A 16,894-nucleotide genomic window follows, 5' to 3' on the forward strand; every position below is an offset into this window, starting at 1 on the left:
TTCCAGTTCCATCTTTAGCGTGGTGGCCTCCTCCCTGTCATTTCAGTGTCTAAGAAGGCTGGCGTGGGCCACGCCCCCATGCATGTGCATGAGCGAGAAGGAGAGGTGGATTCTGGGAGCATTTGTCCTGGAGCTCTTCTCACGAGAGAGAAGTCCTTTCCCAGAGGCCCCTCTGCCTTTCCTCCCCTCACCCATCTCATTGGCTAGGATGGGTCCCATGCTGTCCCCTACCGACCACTGGCAACGGGATAAAGGATTCTTGTGACCAGCTTCGACCAGTTGCAATCCAGCTCCTGGTACTAAACAGATTCCCATAAAATCTCGGGTGTCATCAGCCAGGAAGAGGCTGGAAGTCAGCGGCAGCTAACTGAACCCGCTGCCCTGGCTTTCCATTTGGTCGTCATTTAGTCGCCTATGTGATTCTGCGCCCACCACTCTGTTTCTCTGGGCCCCATTTTCAGCACCTGAGAACTAGGATAGTTATCTCCAAGTCACGCGCTCGTTCATGGAGCAGACAGTGAGTGAGTGACGAGTGTCTGCATCACAACACAGTACGCACCCGAGAGACGGCCGCGCTTGCCCTTCGTCCCTTCCCGGGGGTGACAGCGGGAGAGGGCAGCCCGGCGAGGCCGTCCATTCCCAGGGTCCCGTTTCCTGAATCTCCCACGACAGGACGCGCGAGCAGGGCAAAGTCAACGCGCTCAGCTCCAGCGCCGCGGGGACACGCCTGCCGCTCCCGCTCAGCTCCAGCGCCGCGGGGACACGCCTGCCGCTCCGCTCCGGCTCAGCTCCAGCGCCGCGGCGGACACGCCTGCCGCTCCGGCTCAGCTCCAGCGCCGCGGCCGAGATGCCTGCCGCTCCGGCTCAGCTCCAGCGCCGCGGGGACACGCCTGCCGCTGCCGCTCGGCTCCAGCGCCGCGGCGGACACGCCTGCCGCTCCGGCTCGGCTCCAGCGCCGCGGGGACACGCCTGCCGCTCCCGCTCAGCTCCAGCGCCGCGGGGACACGCCTGCCGCTCCGGCTCAGCTCCAGCGCCGCGGCCGAGATGCCTGCCGCTCCGGCTCAGCTCCAGCGCCGCGGCCGAGATGCCTGCCGCTCCGGCTCAGCTCCAGCGCCGCGGGGACACGCCTGCCGCTCCCGCTCAGCTCCAGCGCCGCGGGGACACGCCTGCCGCTCCCGCTCAGCTCCAGCGCCGCGGGGACACGCCTGCCGCTCCCGCTCAGCTCCAGCGCCGCGGGGACACGCCTGCCGCTCCGGCTCGGCTCCAGCGCCGCGGGGACACGCCTGCCGCTCCGGCTCGGCTCCAGCGCCGCGGGGACACGCCTGCCGCTCCGGCTCGGCTCCAGCGCCGCGGGGACACGCCTGCCGCTCCGGCTCGGCTCCAGCGCCGCGGGGACACGCCTGCCGCTCCGGCTCGGCTCCAGCGCCGCGGCGGACACGCCTGCCGCTCCGGCTCGGCTCCAGCGCCGCGGGGACACGCCTGCCGCTCCGGCTCGGCTCCAGCGCCGCGGGGACACGCCTGCCGCTCCGCTCCGGCTCGGCTCCAGCGCCGCGCGGACACGCCTGCCGCTCCGCTCCGGCTCAGCTCCAGCGCCGGCGGACACGCCTGCCGCTCCCGCTCAGCTCCAGCGCCGCCGCGGCCGAGACGCCTGCCGCTCCGGCGGGGCGCGGTGCTGCGCGGCGCGCGTTGGTCACAGCGCCAACGTCCGCCACCACGGTGCCCTGCGGGCTCCTCTCCCTGCCGCCCGCCACGCTCCGGCTCCTCGAGCCCCGCCACACCCGAAGCCCTCCCCCCCCCCCCCCCCCCCCGTCCTCAGTCAGGACTCCCCAGACCCTCCGGGACGCTGCCCCCTCCCCCGGCCCACCCTCAGAAGGGGCGTCCCCGAGCCCCAGGTAAGTGACACTGCCCCCCCCCATCCTCCCTCCCACCAGATCCCCTCCGTCACTCCCGGAGCCTGGGCCAGGTCCCCATCCTTCCGCACCCCACATAGCGGGGTCCCCGCGTCCCCCGTCCAGCACGCCCGGCACGGTGCGTGCTCTAGGAACGCACATGAAAGGAACGAGCTGTGAGCCACATGAGGCCACCATCTGATTCTAGAATTCGGGTCGGATTAAGGGGCATGAGGGGGGCAACAAGGGAGTCAGAAGAGCTGCTCACAGAAAGGGCTCCTGTTCTGTGCTTTTTGGTTTGGGACAAGGGTCCCGTGAAGGAGAGAAACTGGGTGGCCACACCCGCCCCTCCCGCGGCCGGCCTGGGCTTCTCCCAGGGCGGGGCTCGTTGGGTTTCCTGGATATTCAGCGAGCCGTTCGATGCTTTAATAAAACAGGAGCTAAGGTAAAGGAGCGCGCGGGGGAGAACGCACGGCCCCTTCCTCCCCCCCTCGAGCCGCTGCCAGAGCCGCGGCAGCACCGGGCCACGGAGAAGCTTCCGGATCCTGCAGGGCTCAGATGCCCAACCTGGTCTCGTCTGGAAAAGGTCTGCAGTGGGCTGTAGGTTTGAGGGCAAAAAAGCTTTACTCTGTGTGCCATGAAAAGGACCAACACTGACCCCTGGACCCACGTTTTTAACGTTGAGTTTATTTCTCAGAGAGGATCTTGTGTTTTGTTTGGGATTTTTGGGCCTGTGTTGGCCTCCGACTTGTATCCTCCTACTTCTGCCTCCTAAGTAGCTGGAACTGCAGGCCTGAGCCCGAGGCTGCCGTGGGAAGAGAAGGAGCAGGCGGGGCAGGCGGGGGAGGGCGCACGGGGCGGGGGAGGGCGCGCAGGGCCTGGTTGGTGGGACAGGGCGGGGGAGGGCGCAGGGGGCGGGGGAGGGCTGGCGGCTCTTCCCCCCCCCCCCCCTCCCGGCTTTGGGATCACAGCTTGCGCTGCGCACCGGGGAAACAGGTCGGAGCGGCTCAGCCGGGATCAGAGCCAAAGATCACACGGGCAGGGCTTCAAAGGCCTCCACCAGCCCGCGCCTGGGACCAGCGCCCTGGGCTCCCATCCCGGGAGCGCCGAGCCAGGAAGCAAGGAAGGCCAGGAAGCGGAGGAGTGGGCGAAGATTCAGCAGCATCGGCGTCAACTGGTGTTACTTCCACAGCGATGCCGGCCCCGCACCAGGGGGGGGGCGCCTCCTGCTGCGCATGCGCAAGGCGCTTAGCGTGCCCTGAGGAGCCTTCTGCGCGTGCTCAAGGTCTAGAGGCGCTGCCTGAGGAGCCTTCTGCGCATGCTCCTGGCCTGGAGGCGCTACCTGAGACTTCTGCGCATGCTCAAGGTCTAGAGGCTCAGAGGAGCTTTCTGAGCCTTCAGCGCATGCTCAAGGCCTAGAGGCCCTACCTGAGGAGCCTTCTGCGCATGCTCAAGGCCTCCTCGAGGCTCTTCCTGAGGCACCACCATGCCTCCACACTGGAAGGACCTGCAGGCAGTCCATTCTGCGCATGCTCACTCGGAGGCTGAGCCTGGGCGGCCATTGCTCAAGAAGGAGAGACGCCGACGTGCTTTATGGCAGGCTTGGCTCCGGGTCTTGGCGCCCCTGTTGGAAGGCATTCAAGGCAGACAGGAGCGCTTGCGAGCAGGCTCAGGGTTGCCGTGAAGATGGTGGGCCAGAGCCTTCTGGGCATGCCCAGCTTCTTCACTAAGTTCCAGGCAGCAGGTGAGTAATCGGGCAACCTGCAGCCGGGTGCCCGCGCCCGTAATCCCAGCCCCGGGGATCGAGGTTCCAAGCCAACACGGGCAGGAAAGTCGGTGACTCCTTATGTCCAGGTAGCCACCAAAAAGCTGGGAGTGGAGCTGTGGCTCAAGTGGTGAAACACCAGTGTTTAGTTAAAAAGTTAGGAGACAGCACCCAGGCCCTGAGTTCAAGCCAGAGCATACATCACCACCACCACCACCATCATCATCATCACCTCCACCACCATCACCATCATCACCATCATCATCATCACCTTCACCACCATCACTATCATCATCATCACCTTCACCACCATCACTATCATCGCCACCATCATCTCCACCATCACCACGATTGCCACCACCATCATCACCACCACCACCATCATCATCACCACCATCACCACCATCATCACCACCTCCATCACGATCACCATCATCATCACTACCGCCACCACCATCATCATCATCATCACCACCACCACCATCATCACCATCATCACCACCACCATCACCATCATCATCATCACCACCATCACCACCTCCACCACCATCACCTCCGTCACCACTACCACCACAAAGGGATGCTCCCCAGCAGAGGTCGTTTCGCAGAAGAGGCAGTGCTACTGACAGACACATGTATTTACAGCTGTCATGAGAACCAGGTCAAACGCCCTTCCCTTAAGCCGCAGGCACGGCTCCTTTGAAGAAGGCCCGCGTGGAGGGGGCTTGCCAGGTGAACCGTGGAGACAGGCCTTGGTGAAGTCTGCAGAGAGGTTCCTGGGCACTGAGATCTGAGTGTGAGCTCGTGCAGGGCAAATCTCCTGGTTCCTGGCTTCCGTGGCTTCTAACGACCCCTTCTCGAGCCCTGCTCGAGCGGTAATGGTGCAATTTCTCCAGCAGGCTATTAGGCCGATGGCTGACTGCTGCCCAGGGGAAATAATAATAATAATAAAAGTGATCATCATCATAATTTGCATTGTGCCCAGTGCTGGCCCACGTACAGTAAATCTTTCCTCTCTAAATACTTGCAGTAGCCCTGCTGCTAGCGGGGACTTCCATCTCTGAGCCTGAGCCCCTCACACAGGGTTCCAGGCAGGATGCACCCGGAAGGCTGGCTCGGGGCCCGCGGGCTTAGCCACGGCTCAGACTGAGGTTCTGCAACCCGTGGTTGCGACTGCCAGCTCAAACCCCAGCTTGCCCGGGGAAGCTGGTCAGCTCCCAGCCAAGCTCCGAGTGGAAAGCCCCGTGGGCGGCTTGGTCGATCTGTTCACCCTGTTCTGACCTTGAGAGCTGCATTTATGGGGGGGGGGGAGGGGGTGGGAGGAGACCACAGCAACCAAGAATTCATCCGGGGAGGGACAGGGCCGCGGGACGGGAGAATCCGGGGAGGAACAGGGCCGCGGGACGGGAGAATCCGGGGAGGGACAGGGCCGCGGGACGGGAGAAGCACCGGGGGTCAGCAGCCATGGCGGGTTTCTCATCTTCCTGGTGCTTCCCCAGCCGACCACCGACCACCATGCCTTTCCAGGTCAGAAGTCCCACTTTCTGTCTGTTCTCACGCGTCCTGCCCTCATTCTCACTGCCCTTCTCCAGGGCTATTTTCAGCTGTCATCTCTTTCTGCCTCCCGGGGACTGTGCAGGTTCCCACCCCCCACCCCCGGCCTGGCCACGCAGTCCCGGACATCACACTGCTCTGGACGGTCCCCGTGCCGGGGCAGCCAGCGCTGAGCCGTGGGGCCTCCCTGTCCCTCTGGCTCCGCTCTAATCCGCGCTCCACCACCTGGCCCCATGCACTGCGGTGGCCGCAGTAGGGTGGAGCATTTACCCCTCCTGAAGCAGAGCAGCCGGTGGCTTCACCCTCGTTTCATGTCACGTGCAAACTTGGGGGGTTTTGTGGGAAGCCATCTGAGGGCCTGGTGTGGACATGGTATTACCACCACCACCACCAATCACCATGTCCATCATCACCAGCACCGCTTCTGCCACTACCTAACCACGACCTCATCATCACCACCCAGACCACCAAAACACCGACACCACACCGTCAACACCAACACCAATACCACAACACACCACCAGCACCACCAACACCACCATGTCATCATCTTCATCACCACCAGCACCGCTTCTACCACTACCTAACCACGACCTCATCATTACCACCCAGACCACCAAAACACTGACACCACACCGTCAACACCAACACCAATACCACAACACACCACCAGCACCACCACCACCACCAATCACCATGTCCATCACCACCAGCACCGCTTCTGCCACTACCTAACCACGACCTCATCATCACCACCCAGACCACCAAAACACCGACACCACACCATCAATACCAACACCAATACCACAACACACCACCAGCACCACCAACACCACCATCCCGGCAACAGGACCGTCACCACAAACAGGCAAACCAGTGCCGGAGCCAAACAGCTCCCCCATCGTTCTCATAGGCCAACCCGGGCCCCATGGCCGCCTGTACCTCTAACACCCCCCCCATACCATCACGTCACCCACGCCGGCGCGCGCCACCCGTCCAGGTTGGTGATGTCATACCAGTCATCATTAGCTGGGCGAGCTCATGGCGTTCCTCGGCCATTCTCTTTGAACACCGTGCTTTCACTCAGAACCGGGGGCCCAGCCGTGGTGTCCTCCATGACTGCACGGCCCCAGGAACCACGGCGCCATGCGGAGAGGAAGCCTCTCGCCCTAGGAGCAGGGGCGGAGGTGTGCACGCGTGCACACGGGGGCTGTGAGAGGTCAGGAGTGAGGGAAGACATTTGAAGGAGGAAAAGGGCCTGCGGCCCCGCCCCGCATGACGGCCACGTCCCCCATGACGGCCATGTCCCCCATGACGGCCACGTCCCCCAAGACGGCCCCACCCCGCACGACGGCCACGTCCCCCATGACGGCCCCGCCCCGCACTACGGCCATGTCCCCCATGACGGCCCCGCCCCGCACGACGGCCACATGACGGCCCCGCCCCGCATGACGGCCCCGCCCCGCATGACGGCCCCGCCCCGCATGACGGCCACGTCCCCCATGGCGGCCCCGCCCCGCATGACGGCCCCCGCCCCGCATGACGGCCACGTCCCCCATGGCGGCCCCGCCCCGTACGACGGCCCCGCCCCGCATGACGGCCACACCCCGCATGACGGCCCCGCCCCGTACGACGGCCCCGCCCCGCATGACGGCCCTGTCCCCCATGACGGCCCCGCCCCGCACGACGGCCACGTCCCCCATGACGGCCCCGCCCCACACGACGGCCCCGCCCCGCACGACGGCCCCGCCCCGCACGACGGCCATGTCCCCCATGACGGCCCCGCCCCGTACGACGGCCACGTCCCCATGACGGCCCCGCCCCGCACGACGGCCCCGCCCCGCACGACGGCCATGTCCCCCATGACGGCCCCGCCCCGTACGACGGCCCCGCCCCGCATGACGGCCACGCCCCGTACAACGGCCCCGCCCCGCATGACGGCCCCGCCCTGCACGACGGCCACGTCCCCCATGACGGCCCCGCCCCGCATGACGGCCCTGCCCCGCATGACGGCCTCGCCCCGCATGACGGCCCCGCCCTGCACGACGGCCACGTCCCCCATGACGGCCCCGCCCCGCATGACGGCCCTGCCCCGCATGACGGCCTCGCCCCGCATGACGGCCCCGCCCCGCATGACGGCCACGTCCCCCATGACGGCCCCACCCCGCATGACGGCCCCGCCCCGCATGACGGCCCTGTCCCCCATGACGGCCCCGCCCCGCATGACGGCCACGTCCCCCATGACGGCCCCACCCCGCATGACGGCCCTGTCCCCCATGACGGCCCCGCCCCGCATGACGGCCCCGTCCCCCATGACGGCCCCGCCCCGCACGACGGCCTCGCCCCGCATGACGGCCCTGTCCCCCATGACGGCCCCGCCCCGCATGAAGGCCCCGCCCCGCATGACGGCCACGTCCCCCATGACGGCCCCACCCCGCATGACGGCCCCGTCCCCCATGACGGCCCTGTCCTCCATGACGGCCCCGCCCCGCATGAAGGCCCTGTCCCCATGACGGCCACGTCCCCCATGACGGCCCTGTCCTCCATGACGGCCCTGCCCCGCACGACGGCCACGTCCCCCATGACGGCCCCGCCCCGCATGAAGGCCCCGCCCCGCATGACGGCCACGCCCCGCACGGCTGCTCCTGTGCCTCAGAGAGGCCCCGATGGGCTGTGGCCCTGAGGCGTGAGTGGTGAGGGGTAGGTGTGCGGAGGAGGCCGCGAGGCGGGCTTCCGCGTGGGGCACGCTGCTGGGCTTCCTCGTGCGGAGTGGGGGCGGGGCTCCCCCGTGCGGGGCGGGGGCGGGGCTCCCCGGTGCGGGGCGGGGGGCGGGGCTGCCCCGTGCGGAGTGGGGGCGGGACTGCCCTGTGCGGAGTGGGGGCGGGGCTGCCCCGTGCGGAGTGGGGGCGGGGCTTCCCCGTGCGGAGCGGGGGGCGGGGCTTCCCCGTGCGGAGCGGGGGGCGGGGCTTCCTCGCCGCGGCTCCGCCCCGCCGCGCATGGGCTCCGCGTGGGTAGAAGAGCTTCTCGTAGGATGCATTTCTTTCCAGATGCTTCCGCCTCGCCTCGGCGTCCGCCTCGCGTGTGACCCGCGTGCTCCACGCCTCAGACTTGACCTTCATGTAAAGAGGAACCGCCAGGCCGAGGAAGGGAAGCCCCGCCGCGCTCCCAGCCGTCCCCGCCCCCTCGGGCGTGGCCCCTCTGACACGCAGGGACTCTGTGTCCAGTGCCTGCTTACACGCACACGGCCCTGGAGGAGACATGGGGCTCGGGGTCTGCCCCACCCCGTCCACATGCAGACTGGGGCGTCTGGGCTGCGGGGGGGCCCGGGTGTGTATTTTCAGCGAGGGCGTTCATTCTCCAGCCCCCCTCCCTGAGGAAATAGCGACCAGAAAACGGAGCTGTCGAAGGGGTCGCCGGGGACGCGGGCGGGGCGGCGGCGGCGCTCGCTGGAAGCCGCCTCCTCGCCGTCGGGGCACCGCAGATCTAAAAACCCCGCCCGGGGGGGCCTGGCCCTGTGGCCGTGGGGGGTCCCGGGGCCGTGGAGGAGCCGGGGAGCTGCCCACCCCGCCGACGCCATCCCCGGCCCGCCGCCAGCTTCTCCGCTACGTTCCCCTCCCTCCCCCCTCCCTGTGAGGTGTGTGTGTGCGCGCGTGTGTGTGTGCGCGCGTGTGTGGCGTGTGCGCGCGCGTGTGCGCGTGTCTGGGGCTTGACCTCAGGGCCGCGAGCGCCCTCCTGGCATCTTCCGCTCACGTCCGGCGCTCTTGCACTTGGGCCGCCCCTCCAGCCGGCCCTGCACCCCGATCCCCGGGTCTCCCGAGGAGCCGGGGGTGGCGGCCGAGCGCCAACAGCGCCCGGCTGACGTCTCTGATTTTCTCCTGCGTGGAGCCCGTAAGTCACAGGAAGAAAAGACGCCGTCGAGAAAGCAAGCATCCCGGACGCCGTGGAGAAGCCGCCGCCCTCACCAGGCGGGCCCGCGGGCTCACCGCCCGCCCCGAGAGGCGGCCCCTCCACGGAGGCTCCTGCGGGGCCAGGGGGCTCGGTGCCCCCCGGGGGGGGCTGGGCTGGCTGGTGGGGCCCTGGCTAGAGCCCCTGCCACAGCGCGGGCACGCGGGGCCCAGGCGCCCTGTGGCCTCCGGGGGGGGGTGGCAGGCGGGTGACAGGACAGTGGGTGGTGGGTGGCAGTGGGTGGTGGGTGACAGTGGGTGATGGGTGACAGTGGGTGGTGGGTGACAGTGGGTGGTGGGTGGCAGTGGGTGATGGGTGACAGTGGGTGTTGGGTGGCAGGCGGGTGACAGGACAGTGGGTGGTGGGTGGCAGTGGGTGATGGGTGGCAGTGGGTGATGGGTGACAGTGGGTGATGGGTGGCAGTGGGTGGTGGGTGACAGTGGGTGATGGGTGACTGGGTGGTGGGTGGCAGTGGGTGATGGGTGACAGTGGGTGGTGGGTGACAGTGGGTGTTGGGTGGCAGGCGGGTGACAGGACAGTGGGTGGTGGGTGGCAGTGGGTGAGGGGTGACAGTGGGTGGTGGGTGGCAGTGGGTGGTGGGTGGCAGTGGGTGATGGGTGACAGTGGGTGATGGGTGGCAGGCGGGTGGCAGTGGGTGGCAGTGGGTGGTGGGTGACAGTGGGTGGTGGGTGGCAGTGGGTGGTGGGTGACAGTGGGTGATGGGTGGCAGTGGGTGGTGGGTGACAGTGGGTGGTGGGTGGCAGTGGGTGGTGGGTGGCAGTGGGTGGTGGGTGACAGTGGGTGGTGGGTGGCAGTGGGTGGTGGGTGGCAGTGGGTGGTGGGTGGCAGTGGGTGATGGGTGACAGTGGGTGATGGGTGACTGGGTGATGGGTGGCAGTGGGTGGTGGGTGACAGTGGGTGATGGGTGGCAGTGGGTGGTGGGTGACAGTGGGTGATGGGTGACTGGGTGATGGGTGGCAGTGGGTGGTGGGTGACAGTGGGTGGTGGGTGGCAGTGGGTGATGGGTGACAGTGGGTGGCGGGTGACAGTGGGTGGCAGTGGGTGACAGTGGGTGGTGGGTGGCAGTGGGTGATGGGTGACAGTGGGTGGTGGGTGACAGTGGGTGATGGGTGACAGTGGGTGGTGGGTGACAGTGGGTGGTGGGTGGCAGTGGGTGATGGGTGACAGTGGGTGGTGGGTGACAGTGGGTGGTGGGTGACAGTGGGTGGTGGGTGGCAGTGGGTGATGGGTGACAGTGGGTGGTGGGTGACAGTGGGTGGTGGGTGACAGTGGGTGGTGGGTGGCAGTGGGTGATGGGTGGCAGGCGGGTGGCAGTGGGTGGCAGTGGGTGATGGGTGACAGTGGGTGGTGGGTGACAGTGGGTGGTGGGTGACAGTGGGTGGTGGGTGGCAGTGGGTGATGGGTGACAGTGGGTGGTGGGTGACAGTGGGTGGTGGGTGACAGTGGGTGGTGGGTGGCAGTGGGTGATGGGTGGCAGGCGGGTGGCAGTGGGTGGCAGTGGGTGATGGGTGACAGTGGGTGATGGGTGGCAGGCGGGTGGCAGTGGGTGGCAGTGGGTGGTGGGTGACAGTGGGTGGTGGGTGACAGTGGGTGGTGGGTGGCAGTGGGTGGCAGTGGGTGGCGGGTGGCAGTGGGTGGCGGGTGACAGTGGGTGGCGGGTGGCAGTGGGTGATGGGTGACAGTGGGTGGCGGGTGACAGTGGGTGGCAGTGGGTGACAGTGGGTGGTGGGTGGCAGTGGGTGATGGGTGACAGTGGGTGGTGGGTGACAGTGGGTGATGGGTGACAGTGGGTGATGGGTGGCAGTGGGTGGTGGGTGACAGTGGGTGATGGGTGACTGGGTGATGGGTGGCAGTGGGTGGTGGGTGACAGTGGGTGGTGGGTGGCAGTGGGTGATGGGTGACAGTGGGTGGCGGGTGACAGTGGGTGGCAGTGGGTGAGGGGTGACAGTGGGTGGTGGGTGACAGTGGGTGATGGGTGGCAGTGGGTGGTGGGTGGCAGTGGGTGGTGGGTGGCAGTGGGTGGTGGGTGACAGTGGGTGATGGGTGACAGTGGGTGATGGGTGGCAGTGGGTGGTGGGTGGCAGTGGGTGGTGGGTGACAGTGGGTGAGGGGTGACAGTGGGTGATGGGTGGCAGGCGGGTGGCAGTGGGTGATGGGTGACAGTGGGTGATGGGTGGCAGTGGGTGGTGGGTGACAGTGGGTGAGGGGTGACAGTGGGTGATGGGTGGCAGGCGGGTGGCAGTGGGTGACGGGTGGCTGTGGGTTTTCGGAGCCTTTCGTGGCCTTGGTTCTCGGAAATGGGGCAGAAAACAAGAGCACAGCGCAGCCAGACCCAGCAGCGAGCCCGGGGCGGGGCGGGGCGGGGCGCGGCGTCGGGGCGGTGTCCCCGCGGGAGGCGCGGTGGGGCCCCCCGGGGCCCAGGTTCCCCGGGAGCCGGACGGCGCCCCCTGCTGGCGATGGCGCGCGCCGCTCGTCCCCGCCCGCGGCGGCCTCGGCGGGTCCGGCAGGCCGCGGCTCGGCCGCCCTCTGCTGGCCGGCGCTGGAAGCACAACGCCGCGTGCGGATGGCGGGGGGGGGGGGGGGGGGGGGGGCAGGGGTGCGTGCGCGTGTGCGCGTGTGCGCGCGTGTGTGACGGGCCACACAGTACACTGAGCACTACACACACACATTCCCCCACGAGTGTGGCGACGTGGGGTTTCTGTACTCATCGTGGAGATGGCAGCAGGGGGCCTCAGCTGTCAGAGGCCTGGAGGGCTTGGCCTGGTGGGGGGGGTATCTGGATGGTGGGGGGGGTCTGGATGGTGGGGGGTCTGGATGGTGGGGGGTATCTGGATGGTGGGGGGGTCTGGATGGTGGGGGGTATCTGGATGGTGGGGGGCGTCTGGATGGTGGGGGGGGGGGTCTGGATGGTGGGGAGGTCTGGATGGTGGGGGGGATCTGGATGGTGGGGGGATCTGGATGGTGGGGGTATCTGGATGGTGGGGGTGGTCTGGATGGTGGGGAGGTCTGGATGGTGGGGAGGTCTGGATGGTGGGGGGGATCTGGATGGTGGGGGGGGTCTGGATGGTGGGGGGGGTCTGGATGGTGGGGGGGTCTGGATGGTGGGGGGCGTCTGGATGGTGGGGGGGGTCTGGATGGTGGGGGGCGTCTGGATGGTGGGGGGCGTCTGGATGGTGGGGGGGGTCTGGATGGTGGGGGGATCTGGATGGTGGGGGGGTCTGGATGGTGGGGGGGGGGTCCCCCACCCTCCCGCTGCCCTTAGGCGAACCCTTCAGGACGCACTGCCTGTTGGCACAGGTGGTGCATGAGCATGAAGAACCCCCGGTTTGTCGTGGCGCATCTATCGCGAGGTGTATCCGAGCGTCTGACAATATGGCCTAGTGGTAGAGTGCGCGCCTCGTGTACAGGAAGCCCTGGGTTCGATTCCCCAGCACCACATATACAGAAAAAGCCAGAAGGGGCGCTGTGGCTTAGGTGGCAGAGTGCTAGCCTTGAGCAAAAGGAAGCCAGGGACAGTGCTCAGACCCTGAGTTCAAACGGGGGGGGGGGGGTGGACGGCTGCTCAGGTTCTCGGGGTCAGACCCCCCCCTCGGCCTGCCCCCACCCCGGGGGGCCTCAAGCGCTGAGCCGGTGCATTGGAAGTTGGGGCCCAGGGGATAAAGCCACCCCCCCCCCCGTGGTGGCCGGGACAGCCCGGGGCGGGGCCTGTCGTGGGTTCGAGAGCGCTGGTTTTAACGGGGCTGCTTGAAGTCCAGGCACGGATTGTGGCCTCGCACACTGAGGCTTTGCGGGAGAATCCGAAACCAGGGGCCCCGCGAACCCCGGAACAGCAGCCGCCCCCGGGGCTCGTCCTGCGAGGTGATGAACGTGTGGGAGGAAGCTGGGGAGGAAGAGTGGGTGCCGGGCTTACCTCGGGGCGCACACTGGGGAGGGGGGGCGGATTCTCGGTGGCTGCGGGGCGCGTGGACTCCCCAACAATCCCGTGACTGGCGACCTGGTCCCCGGGCACCCCGGGTTCCCTCAGCTCCAACTCAGGTTCTCCGGGCGCAACACAAACCCTCCACCCAGCGACGGGAAGGAGACGGGGCCAGGGAGCATGACAGGGGGGCTGGGGGAACAGAAGTGGGGTGCTAGGGGAGAAGGAAGGTCACTTAGAGGACGTCGACATGGGGTCAGGTGAGGCTCGATTCCGTTTCATAAGGACCCTCAGCTCAGCTGGAGGGGGGGCAGCTCGAAAGCACAGGGACACGCGAGGTGCGGGGGTGGGGTGGGGATGGCCGAAGCCCCGCCACGAGAGGCCCCCCCCGGCCCCACCGCCCGCCCCGTGGGCCACGGGGACTCGATCACAGGGATTGGACGGCAATCCCTGTGACAAAGACCTTGGGAGAGAGAAGAAGAGCTGCCCACCGGGCGGGCGCGGAGGCCCCCCCCAGGGCTGCCCTCCCCATCTGTTGGAAGTGGGGGGCAGGCGCGGAGGCCCCCCCAGGGCTGCCCTCCCCGTCTGTTGGAAGTGGGGGGCAGGCGTGGAGGCCCCCCCCAGGGCTGCCCTCCCCATCTGTTGGAAGTGGGGGGCAGGCGCGGAGGCCACCCCCAGGGCTGCCCTCCCCGTCTGTTGGAAGTGGGGGGCAGGCGCGGAGGCCCCCCCCCGGGCTGCCCTCCCCGTCTGTTGGAAGTGGGGGGCAGGCGCGGAGGCCCCCCCCAGGGCTGCCCTCCCCGTCCGTCTGTCTGCTTCGTTGGTTCTGTTTCCCTGCCGTCTGCGTTCTGCTCGAGGAGGAGAGGACGCCCCCTCACCCCGGTGACTCGGGCCAGCACCCCGTCACCCCACAAAGCTGGCCAGCCCTCGGGACGGACGGTGCACCCCCGAGACGGCGGCAGCAGGGAAGCCCGGTGTCCAGACGCGGCGGGATGAGCAGCTGGCCGCCGTCTCGCCTGTGCCAGGTGCGCTCGCCCTCTCGCCTCGGGTCGGAGGCCATTGTGACTCTGCGCCCCTGCACCTCGCCCGCGCCTTCCTCAGGCTCCTCGCCGAGGGCCCGGGCCTCGGGCTGGTGAGGAGGCAGCGGAGATCCCGAAGCACTGGGAGACACGGACATGAGCTTCTTGTTAACTGTGGTTTTCAACACCCCCCCCCCCCCCATTATCCGTCATCGGCCACCAGACAGCAGGTGCTTCCAGCCTCGCTTCCCACGTCAGTCAGTCACAGAAATCACAGCCTTTGCCAGTGAATCCTGGCACCACCACCGAGCCCCGGGGCTTGCTACACCGCACGGCAGCGCCTGGCACAAAGGAGACGCTCTCCTGTGGACGTTACCAAACACTACGGAAATACACATTTTAAGCGGGGCGCTGGTGGCTCACACCTGTAGTCCTAGCTGCTCAAGAGGAAGAGGTCTGAGGGTCATGGTTCGAAGCCAGCCAGGGCAGGAGCCTGTGAAACTCCTATCTCCAGCTAAGCAGCAAAAAGCCAGAAGTAGCGCTGTGACTCAAGTGGCAGAGCGCCAGCCTTAAACAAAAGAAACTCGGGGACAGTGCCCAGGCCCTGAGTTCAAACCCCAGGACCAGAACCACCACCACCACCACCACCACCACCAAATGTATTTTACTGACTTTTATGGGAAACTTAGGTATTTAAAAATACGTTTCTATTTTACCTGTACTTATCTCTTTTAAAGAAATCGATGGAAACAAAGTGAACATTCTTTAGGAATCTCTTTATGAGATTAAATTTAGCCCCAAGTGAAACAGTTAAATTCAGTGGATTTTAATTACTTTCGTCCCCATAGACTCCCCCTTCCCTTTCATTTCTTCTGTTTCCCCCTTAGGTTGCAGGGATTAATTTGCAAGTTCAGTCCCACACCGTCCAAGCTGAGGAGAGGCTGACAGGTGAGCGGTTTGGGTTCTACCTCCCTCCCGACTGGGCAGGCTGAGTCCTTCTCCACAGAGCCTGTATCTCTGCTGGGCGTGGCCTTGGCCTTGGGCTGCCGGCCTCGCCCCTAGACTCCCTTCCCAGGACGCCCTGGAATCTTATTTTCTGGACTCTGAGAGACAGAAGCCCAGGGAAATGTCACGACGGAGCGGCCGAACCTCAGTAGGATGCATGCTTTCTCTTGCAGAACCCCCGAGTTTGTGGAAGCTGCCCCTCTCTGCACAGCATGTTCCCTGTGGCTTCCTCCAGTAGCGTCTCCAGGCCTGAGACTCTTAAGTGCAAAGATTTACACTCACCCACTGGAAGCCACATCTCTACCCAGAGCCTCCTTAATGTTGGCTTCCACAGGAAATGGAAATGGCTGTTATCCCTTCTCTAAAGCATTTCTAGTGCTCAGCCTCCATGAAATGGATTGCTTATGGGGAGATAATGTCTGTTCTATTCCTTTTTAAGTCTGTGAAAAATGTCATCCTGGTTAATAGGGTGATTAAAACTCTTTTATGCTCCAGGAGATAAATGTGATTATGTTTGTCATACTCTATCCAAGACAGAGACAGCTAAGAAGACAAACTTGAAATTCCATAACGCTTCCTCTCTTCCATATCCAGAACATTCAGAACTCAATACACAGATGGTACTTCACATAAAGAATAACATTATCTGTTAAACATTTTTCCTTTCCATTAACCAATTTAACAGTATGCCTCTGGTATAAAAGGAATAGACAAATGACTAAATCTTTTCAATATCTAGGTTCTGACTATGGGAAAACATTACTTTTAGTCATATTGCTTGTTTTTCTTTTGCATTTTCATCTCGGTTACTTCATTTTTGCTTGTGAAATGTAAGTAGAGTGTGTATGTGGTACAGGACTGTGTCCCCCGCCAGCCCCTGCCGACAGGTCCCCACGCGTGGGCTCCGCTATGGAGACCCGCCCCCCCCCCCCCCCGGACCACAGACGAAAAGCGTGAAGACAGCTCTGCCGACATCAGCCGGGCCGCACAGAGCATTCGCGCATTCCCGTAGCACACCCTCCTGTAAGCCAGCCGTCATGGTGCAGCCCCAGGGCGGTTCCCTCCCAGGGCCGGGCTCACGTGGGCACACGGGCCACGGAAGGGAATCTCCACCCTTTGCTGGCTTTGCTGGAGCCATCCATTAGAGTTTGTGATCATTTGTCCCCTTGTCACCGCAGGGGTTCTCGTTTCCTCCGAGGTGTGTGTGGGTTCAGGGGTTGGGGGAATCTCTTTAAAGTCAGCAAGCAGGCTCCCCCTAAGATGCAAACGGAGCTCCTAAGGTAACTAGCAGTGGGGGTGCGGTTCAGGGGGACTGGGCACGGACACACGCCCTTCACGGAGCCCTGCCTTTTCTCATTGCACTCACAAGCCAGAAATCGTCTCTTCAGAGAGGTTTCAAGTGATGAGAGCTGAAGAGATTTTTGTCATTCCACATAGATAAACGTCTCTATGTGTTCCTTTCACCCTTGGAGTTTCAACAGGGTAACTGGAAAGCAGACATGATTACACCTGTTCAATTAAAAACAATCTTCACAGGCTGACAGAGTCTCAAGAATGTTACATTATGCACTTGACATTTCATTAAAAAATTTCCTTAGAACTAAAAGGTTTCATCGCAATAGAACTTTCAAATGTACTTTATTAAACTTGATTGCTGACTAATTAGAGCCTAGGCAATCCTGAAAAAACTGAACAACTGATGTTCAACCAGAGGGTATTTCTCTGGACATATTGACACACTCGCCTCTTAAAAATGTTAAAGTAAAAATAACGTATGCAGACC

The 16,894-nt window shown here is 64.8% G+C and overlaps 1 protein-coding gene across 1 annotated transcript; it reads left to right on the top strand.

The window, feature by feature from the left end:
• The first annotated feature begins 6,638 nt into the window (after positions 1-6,638).
• LOC125357604 (vegetative cell wall protein gp1-like) lies at positions 6,639-7,721 on the top strand. The gene has a single exon (XM_048354555.1). It carries the CDS (start codon positions 6,639-6,641, stop codon positions 7,719-7,721), a length of 1,083 nt encoding a protein of 360 aa, XP_048210512.1.
• The last annotated feature ends 9,173 nt before the right edge of the window (positions 7,722-16,894 follow it).

The sequence above is a fragment of the Perognathus longimembris genome, chromosome 9 (genome assembly GCF_023159225.1).
Source record: "Perognathus longimembris pacificus isolate PPM17 chromosome 9, ASM2315922v1, whole genome shotgun sequence".
Taxonomy (NCBI): Eukaryota; Metazoa; Chordata; class Mammalia; order Rodentia; family Heteromyidae; genus Perognathus; species Perognathus longimembris.